Source organism: Pseudopodoces humilis, chromosome 3 (assembly GCF_049639895.1).
Source record: "Pseudopodoces humilis isolate 2021_Gansu_Grassland_sample_001 chromosome 3, ASM4963989v1, whole genome shotgun sequence".
NCBI classification, from domain to species: Eukaryota; Metazoa; Chordata; class Aves; order Passeriformes; family Paridae; genus Pseudopodoces; species Pseudopodoces humilis.
The window spans coordinates 95,622,063-95,634,260 of record NC_142202.1 but is presented as its reverse complement, the minus strand read 5'-3'; the positions used below and the strand labels follow the sequence as shown (position 1 = coordinate 95,634,260).

Here is a 12,198-nt window from a genome sequence, read left to right as displayed (position 1 = left end):
ATTCTTAGTTACAAAAATCTGCCTTGTAGATTTCTTGAGTAAAGCTAGTATTTGCTTCTAACCAAGCAAAGCATTATTCCTGTCTATAATAAAAAAAGGTTACCTTTAGATTTCAGTTGGTACATCATACAAAAGGATTACTAGTTTATGATGACAAAAAGTTCTACTGAAGTGCACAAGTTTTCTTCTGTTTTCCTTCACTTTCTACCTTTCTTTGTCTTGTCAGAGATGATGAGTAATTCCTGGACTTGCTGCAGCTCTTTATTTCTGGAAAGAGCACTTGAGCTTCAGTTTTTCCAAATGAGAAACTTTTGGTGCTTTATGTCAGGCTCTCTATTACAAAAAGTGTATTTTGAGGTTTATTTTTTTAAGTAATCAGCATAAGCTTTCATGATTATTCAGATGCGAGCCTTTAAAAGTTTCACATTTTTTGGTTTTCTTTTGTTTTGGGGGCTTTTTTGTAAGTTGAAATAAAGAATTTCTTTAACCTTTTGTTTTATGTCAAAACCCATGAGGTTTTCACATGGACCCAGGAGGACAATGGACAATGACCATGGAGGAAGTGATTCAGATAAGATGCAAGTTATCCTTATAAGTGTAAACTGAATTAGAAAGAGTTTTTAACTATTTCTCAGTTAGTAAACAGCATACCTCATCTGTCAGATATTGTTCTTTTTCTTTGTTTAATGTAGGAATACAGCCTTATACAAATTATGATCGAGTGTTTAAATCCCACTGAAATTCATTAGAAGAGTTTAGACACATGCTTAATCTGAAAGCTTTCATACATGGTTGTTAAGTAGATTTGACCTATATTTATGAACTCCTGTATTTTAAGACCAGGAGAACAATTATGCTGTCTATTGCTTCTCTACTGACAACATTAATCTCTTACTATGCACTTCTCATTACGTCCTTTAATCTTCAGTGAGAATACTAAACAGCACTGGGCTAAGCACTAAATTCTGTGGAATAGAGTGGAAATAACATTTTAAAATGTTATCAGAAATCTCTGTGTAAGACAGGAAGTTCTTTTTTGATAAAGAATATTGTTCACCAAAAGCTCCTCAAAATACCAAAATGATGTGATTTATGCCTGGAAAGGTTTTGTCTTTACACAGAACTTGTGTGCATGTTGAAATGAGATTTTCTAAAGTTGTGGTCATGGCTTCCATATGCAAATGAAGATGCCCATTTCTTTATGGGAAGGATTGTTATACATTGGAACAGTCTGCCCAGGGAGTGATGGGGGTATCATCATCCCTGGAAATGTTCAAGAAATGACTGGATATGGCATTTAGTGCCATGGTCTAGTTGACAAGGTGATGTTTGGTCAAAGGCTGGATCTGATGATATCAGGGGTCTTTTCTAACAGAAATGATTCTGTTATTCTGTGTGATTCTGTAAATGGATCACCTTGGCTCTTGCAGTGTAACAGTAGCTAGCTTCTGGAAGAAAAAAAACTGTCCATAGAGAAGAGTTATTCTTAGGTTGCTTTTACACCTTCACTTTTTCTGCAGAAAAATAATTGGAATGGGTACAGATAATTTGGGGACATTTTAGTTAAGCTGAGGGGAAAAAAAGCAGAATTTCAGGCTTATTTTTCTTATTTACTGTGAAGGTATACTTCATTAAGAATAAAAGTTTAAAAAGAAGAGAGAGAGAGAAGAAATTTCTTGATTTAGGCTTTCTGAAAGCTGAAGTGTTTTCTCCTGCACCTCTCAGCAGTGACATTCCTCCCTGTTGTACCTGAAACAGAAACCAAGAACAAGAGCTCTTAATTTGGCAAGTTGACATTTTTGAATTTTAAAAAACACAGAAAGTCAGATCTGTGTACTTAAAGCTGTCACTGAACATATGGTTCTCATATTTACCAGTCTAAGGTGATAAAACCTTCCAAAGATTTCAGACCTTTGTTTCTAAGAAACAACATAGGAATGAAAAAAAACAATGGGCCATTGTGTTATTGTGCAAAAGAAAAAAACCCCAAAAATTCTGTATTATGCAAGATGACTATAGCAGTTACTAAACAAAGGAGGATAGCAGAAACCTTTCACATATCGTTTCCAAGAGAAACTAGAGATTTTGTGATACTCAGGAAAACTTTAACCAACACATTGCTTTAAGAAAAAAATTCCTCTGACCAAAATCAGTTCTTTCTTCAGGAGCCCTTCAGTATGATCCTTTTTCTCACCATACTAAATATAGAAGTGTCTAAGGGTGTTCAAAAATGCCTTCATGCTGAGCTTCTTACAGACACATCAGTCTGTTCCCATCTGAAGGAGTTTACTTTCTGAGTGGACAGCAAGGAGGTTTTGTGGGAACAGCAGAATACACATGAAGAATGAACAATATGTTTGCAGCAAATACCATGTAGTTCTTAGGTGGGTGCTGTTATTATAGGAGGAAAGGAATGCATTTATTAAAGAATGGGACAAACCACAAGGAAAGAACAAGGAAGGGGAATTGTAGGTAACTTGTGTTTAAGAATGATCTGTAGATTTTGCTTTGATCTGAAAATACTTTTTTTTGGTCAGTCATCTTTTCCCTTTTTCTGTTTCTTAAATGATAATAAGCCATTAGGACAAACTTAAGTTTTTCCTAACAGAGAAATTGTAATATTTTAATATAAGTAAAAGTTCAACACAATTAAAAGTAGTCCAAGATACCTAAATTTGTGTAACCAGAGCAACCATACATTTGTTTCTCTAGTTGCTCATTTCAGCAGTGTTTGTAGACTTGAAACTTTTGCAATAATTTGTGTTAATACTTCAGGTATTCAATCTAAATTCCAGAAAAATAGTTTATAAATGTTACTGAGTTTCTGATTTAATTTGTTTTGGTGCAAATTAAGAGAAACATTATGGAAAATGGCTCCTTCCCATTTTCAGTTGCTTTCATGGCTCATTCTGCTAATACCAAACTTAGCTGAGAAATGTCTATGGCATCCTGTATTTAGGCTTTCCCTTTGGTTTTAGAGGACTCTGCTTCTAGCAGCTGATCATGTAGTTTGTTCTTGCTTCAGCTTGGCCCATTATAACTTTTAGATTTAAAGCTTCTGTGGACAGAAATGAGAAAACAGCTATTTTCTCATTGTCTCCTCTATCAAGTGCTGTTGCAGTTTTATTTTGCTTTCCTTTTATTTTTTAAATGGGACTCTTTCCAAATACTCATAGCATTTGGAAGGCTAAATAAAATGAATTGGAAGAAAAGCATACTTCATCCTGTTAAGATGTCCTTTAGGATCTTAGGAGAAAATTTCTGTCATAGATAATTCTCAGGGTTGAGATTTTTAAGGAAGGATCTGTGGTGGAAGGAGTTTTAGGGTCTGATGATACATTCAGATTCCTCAGAATTGGAAATAAGACTCATCAGCCTATGAAGCATGTCTGCAAATCTGAAATTTAGTCGAAAATTCTCTTTCAGATGGCAAAAATATCAAATAATAATGGCTGGGATCAATGAGGAACCCACAGAGTAGCTTCTTCTGTCATTGTTTTCTTCATATGTAGCTGCCCTGTTTGTCCAGAAAATAACTGAAAGCCAAGAGAGTGAAAATCTCAGAAGTGAAGAGAATAATTGAAGTAGCACTATATGGGTTTGTTAAAATTGTATTTATTCCTTTGTTTCACATTAAAAAGCTGGTCTGTGGGTGATCATATTCTCTGCATCTAACTAGCTTAAATGTTCTATCACTGAGATCTATTTATCTGCCGTCAACCAGTTCCAGAGGGATCAGCCTGAATGTATGACTTGCCTTTCCCAATTAAGAAAACACTGCAAAACCATATTAATATTGTAACTGCTGAAATATGTTTTTAATATGAATATATATTTTATGTGTAATTTCTTGTCTGTTTTCAGACTGTAGAACCAGAGGACAATTTAATGCATTTTCATATCACTTTCGGGGGAGACGTTCTCTTGACTACAGCTTTCAGGAGGACAAGCCCCTGAAGAAAATGAAAATGTCCAAATCAGTAAGGTGAGACTTTTTTAAGAATTATATAAAAACATTTGTTTTAAAAAAGGAATTAAACTGAATGATTTATTTGTGAGCACATGCTACTTTTTTCCATTGTCTGCTTTCTCAAGTTTATGATTGCTGCATTTTATTCTGACACTTCTAGATATCTACTAACAATAAACCACTTTTCTTCAAGCTCAAATTTGTGTAAAACTCTTTGTGAGTAGTATAACTATAGTGCTTCTGTTCTTCCTGCAGTCTTCATGAAAAAAAAAATCACTAATGAAGTGGAATTTGGGGGGTTTGAAATGCCACATTCCTACAGTCCCTGGAGTAGCTAAATTATCTAAATTATTCCATTTTGTGTTTGGAGCTTCTAGATTCTCCTGTAGAAATAGGAGGATACCAAGTGTTGATTTCAGGTGCATAAAAATTTGTGGTAATGGTAAGGATTGCTTCTGGTACCAAAATACTTCAAGTAGGAATGGAAAACAGCAGTGCTAATAATATTGTTTATAACTCCCTAATCCTCAACATCTAGCAAGGAATTAAATCACAGTTTCAGTCACAAATTATCAGCTGCACAGGATCCCTGCTCTTTCATGGGAATGAAAACTTAGGTATGAATTAGTGACATGAAACGAGTTCTGCTCATTTCTTGTGAAGATACTTCATGATGAACAAATTCGAGACACTTGAATTATAGCTCTTTCTATTCAGCATGCATTTTTTTACCAAATAAAATTTTCTACTTGTGTGATGATGGTGATCAAGTAGAGTCTACCCACTCTGGCAAGGAAAGCATCTATACAGATACATAATGAGGTAAATTAATTTCAGCTATTTCAAATACTCTGGAGGTCTTATAGTGCTTGTAGAAACATCATGATTATATTCCACTTATTTGAGAGGAATCTGTCCTGAAATAAAAGATGCTTTAGGTGTTTAGGATATTAGACAAGAGAAGACAGCAACTATGTATAGGCTGTATATCTTATAGATAATATGAAAAGGTAGGTTTCTTTGAAGTAATCCTTGAAGAAGAATATTTTGTCCATCTTTGCAAGTGAACTGCTAGAAAAATTTAAAAAACAGCTATTCATTTTTTAAGGATGCTAGTCCCATAATTCTAAAATTATAAAAGGGGTTAAATTAAATAAAAATGAAAACAATAGAAAAATAAATACATCTAAGTATCAGCTTGTTTGACTGTTTCAGCCCAATTACTAAAGTACAAAATAGTAGATTTACAATACTTCATTTGTATCATAGAGCTAAAGCAACTTCAGACATTGAACATTCCCATAAATTTTCATGCTCAGTGTTGTATTTAAATTGCATTTGTGGTGAGAAGGGTTTTTTCCTCCCTTTTTTTAGCTTCTCATTTTCAATAACTTGAACAGGTGGGGAAGATTAAATATTTTATTATACAATAGCAGCTGGTTTACGTGAACTTTGGCATGTTATGTTATTTAGAGATCTTCTTCTCTAATTTAGATGAAAAACTATGGGAAACTAAGTAGCTTGAATGCCTGCCAGTAAGTGCTGTTTTAATTTATGCAGAAAGATTATCCTGAGCCCTGATACATGAGAATTTCTTTGCCAGTTCATTCTTTGGGTATCCCTTACCACTGGAGATGACATGTTAACAAAATAGTAATGCCTGTAATTATTAATGAATTCAAGAATCTTCAAAAAAGTAAATGGATTCAAGGATCTTAATGTAATAAGTGACTTAAAAATTAGTGTTAGCCATGCTTTTGAATACCTGTTTTTTCAAGTGGTATCAGATAAATAGATTTTTAGTTACAGACAGTTCTTTTTGTTACTCTTTCTCATAAACAGATTGAATTGATTAACACAATTTTGTGTTATATATCTGTTATGAGATATCAGCTGGAAAGTACTAGAGACAAAAGACTTTTGATTTTGTGTACTATAAGTAGTGTTGACCTCAAACGTTAATTAAATATATGTTCATATCTAGAAGTGCTTCTCATGTATTTATGAAACCTAACTTTCTGTTTTGCTACCAAGGCTGCAGAGGAGGAATCTATGGTTCAGAAAGTGAAATGTGAATTTCATATTGGAGGGGGAACACTTTTAAGACTCTTTCACTTTAGTCTGTTTTCGTATTGGAGGCTTGCTGTAATTTCTAATGCCCCCTGCCTCTCTGCCACTGCTGTCCGCCCTGCAGCAGCCAGGGAGACGGGGGAGTTAGATTAGCTTGCCAAAGAAGGTCCTAAAAACGGGGCTCTTTCCCTTTGCTGAGATGGCAGTTACAGCTTTATTTATTGGGATCCTTCAGGGTGAGATGGCAGGAGGGAAAGAGGAAGAGGTATCGATAAGCAGTCCTTTTTAAAGACAGGGGGGAAAGGGGTGGAGGGAATTTACACAACCAATAAGGGGAACAGGGGAGAACAAGATAAGTGAAAGAACTTACAAGTCTACATTTTCGGGGGTACATTTTTTGGGTCATACCATTTTTCCTAACTGCATTACAACAGAGGCTTAGTGGTGAATTCAAGATGATGCTCTATAGTGTCACTGGTGTACCCCTGCATGAAATACATCATTTTTCAAAGTATAAGAAATTCCCTGTTGCTGGTGATATTGACAGTACTCTAGAGCTCACCTGTGCTGAGTCTGTCTTCAGCATCAGCTGGTCTTGTGTGCTGCTGTTGTGGTTCATATTCCTACATTTGTTGGTTGCTGTTCTTTTACATTTTTGTTATGTGTCCTAAAATATCGAGTCAAATAAAAATGAGTGAGATGAATATATCCTGACTTGGCATTCATTCGTTGCAGTTCTGTGAAACAGAGTAAATATTTCCGTAATACCACATCCGCATCTAATGAAAATAGAAATGTACCCGCAGTGAATGACTTCAAAGAATTTGTTTTGGAAATGCAAAAAACTATTTCAAGCCTCAGAAATCAGGTAAGATTCTATCATAAACTAATTGTAGTCTATCACATCTAATTGTAAATTTAATTAATAATGTTTTCTTAACATCTGTGTTACATTTTTAATATTTAGACATCCTATGCAGACAAAACCCACTACTTAGTATCTCAAACAAAAATCAACTCAGAAATTGGTGTGTTATTATTCTTTATTTCTGTGTTCTTTTGAAGTCGTACTGAAATATTCTACAGCTGGACCCTCTTGAGTTTTGAACCTGAAACCTTGTGTAACCATTGTATGTTAAACACAAAATTAATCTCTTCCTTAAAAATCTGAGTGTAGTGTTAATAAAATCTTTTTTACTATTTGAAATGTGTAGAATCTGTATAAATCAATGATTAAAATGCAACCTTCATAAGAAGTAATTTGCCAGACTACAACTGCAAACAGTTAAGATCTAGATAATTTAGAAAAGACTTTACAATGTTTGCAGGTAAACTCTATTCAGCTATAGTGGAATCCCATTTTTGAAATATACACCCATACAGAAGTTAGTAAAAAATTCAAGTAAACATTTTTAATTAAGGTGTTTAAAAAAAATTTAAAATTTACTTCCTCTCCAAAACATTTTTGACAGTTTATATTTGTCTTTCTGTATATAAAACATGAAGTTTTTTCTTTGCATGCTCTAGCTGAATATTCCAATGGTAGGAAAGATATATTTTCTGTTAGCTTTCTTTTGAAAGACTATCTCTATATGTATTACCTGTTTGTAGTCTTTTAGGTTTATAAAAGCTAAGTAGTGAGAAGAAAAACCCAGATAAGTATAACAAGGATTATATAGAGACTATTATAAGAGAAAAGCCAGTATACTTTACACAAATAAAAACCTTTTTTTATTCAGTTACTAATTTTTTTTAATGTTTTCAGATAAAAAAACTTGAATCACGCCTCAGTAATTCTGATTGCACTGATGAAGAGGGTAAATCATATTCCAGCAATGAAACCTGGAAAAGGGACCCTTGTACTGTGTGCGAATGCAAAGTAAGTATGTGAAAATTAATTTTGAGATAGAAATGATAATTTTGCTTCTAAAACAGCAGCTCCAATTTTGTGCCTGCTAATTTCTGGGTAATACCTGCAAATTTTTTTTATGGTTCTTCAGATTTTTTTCCAGAAAATTATATTATCCCTGCCTTGGACATTGTTTTGCAATCCAGCTCTTATCAATTATACTTATATTTTTATTTATGTATGGGTAAGTTTAACTGCAAAGTGAGGCACTTCACTTTGAGCTTTCTCTTCAATAAAAGCTCATTTGACTTAGTACCAGATTGTCATTTTCTTCCATCAGAGAGAAATTTTTTAAAAGGGTAGTTAAAAGATTAAGTTAGTGCTTGGTACCCCTGTGGCACCTCAGTGTTAGACAAAAGCATATATGCTGCTTTATCAAGAAGTGTGGTAATACAGAGAGTGCCTTAACCTTCTTAAAGTAAATTTATACTAAAACAAACTATGTGGAGTTGCCATATTATTCAGTTTCTTACCTGACTAATAATAATTACCCTGACATTTAGAGAATGAATGAGAATATTTTCTGCAATAACATGAAAAATGTTTGGAACATGTAGCTAAGTATGTATTTGTTCTGTTATTTTTATCCTGGCACAGGCTGGTCAGATTACCTGTTTTGTAGAATCGTGCCCACCAGCTGACTGTGAAGCACCTGTGAAGGGTAAAGGAGATTGCTGTCCAATCTGCTTACAACAAAACACTAATAAAAACAAGCCATAACTCTACTTTTTAAGAATTTAGGGTTCATACTCCTCAATCATATCAGTGCCTGCTGATGGCGAAAACAGGTAACTGCAGTCCTAACAACAGCAAGAAGTCAAGATTTGAAATATTCTAATGGTGCTGTAACAGTATAACATAATGTATCATTTTATTTTCTGCCCATGAAGGTAAATCACAATGCAAAAATTAACAAAAGGGAAAATAGCAAACAGGTCAAAATTAATTGTGTTAACTTCTCAGGTTAGACAAACTCGAACTGGTGCTACTTTAGAAGAACACTGTCAGGTAGTTTTAGGTACCCAAAATGCCTGGGTTTAGGATTTAGTCTAAATTGAACACTTTGTTTCCTATCTTTACTTAGCAACGTTAAAAGTTTACTGTCCCTTTCTAGTACCAGTCTGTCTTGATACTTAACTTTTTGCTGTTATTTAGTAAAATGCCAGGAAAAGGAAGACACGAGGTCACTGTGCCTGGAGCATAGCCATAGCCAGGCCAGTTTCTGCAAACATCAATGCATGATTCTGTTAAATCACACTATCACTGCTGGGCCTGGACCAGCAAGGAGATAAAGAAAGCTACTTGACACCTTTCAACATACTTTCCTTAATTTAAGGAGCAAAATTAACCAAATTTTCAAAGCAATAAAAGCTAGAATTAGTAAGGAAATATAAATAACTGTAATTGGAAGAAAGCAAAAGCAGCTGAATGTGTATTATAGATACACATATAGATGTAATTGACAGCATTCGTCATTCTAGGGAAACATGCATGACAGAGTAGCATTTGATCTTCAAAATTAGCCTAATCCTTTTTGTCAAAACATTTGTAATTGCTTGACAAGATTTTTTTGTTTGTTTGTTTCATTTATTTTAAATCTTTGTAGCTTAACCATCCAGGTCAGTTTGAAAGCATGCATCTCTTGATCTCTGATCAGCTCATGTAATTGTATGGCCCTGTTTTGAAAATGTGAAAAGATGTCACATGCCATTTTGTATACAAAGATTCCTACTGATTCATTGTGCATATTGCCAATAGACATATGTTCCTGCCTATATTGTGGCACTGTTGAAAAAAAAATCAAAATCAAGCAGCATGATTAATTGTGGATTGACTACTTTTTCTGACAAGGTATTTGATTTCTATTTTTTCTTTTCCAGTTTCATCTAATGAATATATATTTTTACCTCAATATTTTTATCATTCATGTTAAAAATGATCTGGCAGTGAACTTTATCTCCCATTTAAATGTTTAATATTATAGAGTATATGTCTACACTAGCCTTTCAAAGTTGTGTACTTTTTAGGATGCAAACTGCATATTTTTGACCAGGAATTATATTGAGTGAAGGACAACAATCATACCTCATTTTACAGCTTTTTTTTTCTGTTTATTCAGAATTGATTCTTTCCCTGAATACATTTGTTAGAGGTTGTTGCCCTGTCCTTTAGTCCTTAGAAGTCAGGACTCACTAGAACCTAGTGCTAGTTACATGGTTCACTGATTTCTGTGTTTAAAGCATTCAAATTCAAGGGACAGTGATTGGGGTATCAAAGAATTCTGCACAAAATTAAACCTTCATATGTTAAGCATTTCAGAATATACAAACAGACTGAGTACTTAATTATTGCATGGTAGGACAAATGCCTGTCTAATAACTAACCTAGCACAGCAATATGAAATCCACTATCATATTTTGGCACATAATTTCTCTGATTACTAACATTAATAATTTCTAATTTGATAAAATATTACCATGACACACATTCAAACTTTGGTGTAACTTTAAAGCTTACTATGGAAACTTTGTTTCATACTATGGTAGAAGCAATATGTACATGTGAGTGCTGTGTTAAAGGTGTGTGGTACACATGGAATTGCAATTTATATTTTTAAGAATATTTTAATTGATTTTATATACAATGTTTTGATTTATGTAATAGTCTTCGTTAATACTTCTAGAAATTGTGTGGCGAGCACATTTGAGTATCATATGGTTCCTAAAGATTGTCATTCCTGTGTTTCTTTGATACTCTGTGTTTTGTTGACAACTCAGATGGAACTCCCATTGACCTATAGCAGAAATTCCTCAAAGAGGAAGGGTTGCAGAGCTAAACCAAATATAATTTAACTGTCCAAACAGTTAAATAAGGCAGTAATACATCCAACTGGTTACTACTTGCATTCTTTCTTTTCAATTTTATATTAAATAAACTTTCTCAAGATTTCCGCTTATAGGAGAAGAGAGTTTCCATTTTATACATTATAAAATAGTACCTTATATCTGATTGTTCCTTTTCTCCAACCTCCAGAATAAAGTTGGAGGTTTTCTTCACTGTTCACTGTTTATTCATATGGTACATAAAATGGGCTTAGGTGTCTGGATATGCTTAAACAAGTGTAACATGTCTAATATTGAGTTATTTTCCACCATCCATCTGTTTATAAACCAGAAAAAACAGGTCTTTATCCACAATCTAAAATGTAATCAGTCATGGATTTTTACTAGTTCAGTTTTAATGCAGTGTCTCTAGAATCAGCTTTGATTTTAACATTTTTGAAACAGTGGCCAATGGCTAGGTGACCGTTTCCTCAGTAGCCACTGTGAGAATATTGCTGTAATATTATGCAAATTTGAGATATTTATTTTCTTTTTTAATGTTACCTAAAACAAAGTCATCGTTGTTGTTATTTTAATCAATAAATTTACCAAAGAACTGTTTGCACTGTAAAATGAATGCTTTTCAGTTAAAATAAAATGGGCCACGTTTCCAAGTAAATTTCAAGATTTCTTCTTGTACATGTGTTCTTTAGATTATTTGCTGAAGTTTCAATGTGTAGGCATTGATAAAATCCATATTACTTACCTTAAGCAGGATTGTCATAATCAAGACTGTTTCTGAGAAGTAAGCAAAGGGCTAATGAGTCATGTAGATTCAGTAGTTTATGTAATATTACAACACATAGAATTAAAGTATCTGTTCACTGTTTACTTCTAGATGATTGGAAAAGATATCATAGGTTTAGGAAGGATATTTTAAAATATACTTATTTCTTAGCAAATGCATTGTTTAGACCTTAGTGCTGAACTTTTTTTTTTTTTTAAATGGGAATGTCGTAACAATTAACTACAAATGCATACAAATTTAAGCCTGTTCTTACAGTTCCTCACATTTCCAAATATATCCAGTCATGATTTACCTTCCCAAGCACTTGATTCTACATTCATTCTTTTTTCGCATCATTTTACCAACAGATATTCAGGTTCATGTAATCTCAGCTCAAAATGAGTCTTTGCAAGAGATCTTCTTAACCTCATTTTTTCTTTTTATCCTGGGATATGAATTACTGCTGGACACATGATGAGTTATTCTCATGGTTTGGTGAGGTGTTAGGATCTCTAGGACACTAGGTCAGTTCCTTTGTCAGATTTACTTGAAATTCATTTGAAGAATTTTGTGATACGATATCACTGAAATTAATATAATTCTAAGTTACCTTACAGTGATATGGGAGAAGTTAAAGATG

General features: G+C 33.5%; 1 protein-coding gene across 3 annotated transcripts in view; it reads left to right on the top strand.

Annotated features, from left to right (window-relative positions):
* PXDN (peroxidasin) overlaps positions 1-11,450 on the top strand; it is an 82,582-nt gene extending 71,132 nt beyond the window's left edge. For all 3 annotated transcript variants that reach the window (XM_088052663.1, XM_005521894.3, XM_088052666.1), the window contains 4 exons: positions 3,865-3,985; positions 6,776-6,908; positions 7,806-7,919; positions 8,547-11,450. In XM_088052663.1, coding sequence (XP_087908789.1) covers positions 3,865-3,985; positions 6,776-6,908; positions 7,806-7,919; positions 8,547-8,669 — 491 coding nt within the window. In that variant the 3' untranslated portion in view covers positions 8,670-11,450. The remainder of the gene's footprint in view (positions 1-3,864; positions 3,986-6,775; positions 6,909-7,805; positions 7,920-8,546) is intronic.
* The last annotated feature ends 748 nt before the right edge of the window (positions 11,451-12,198 follow it).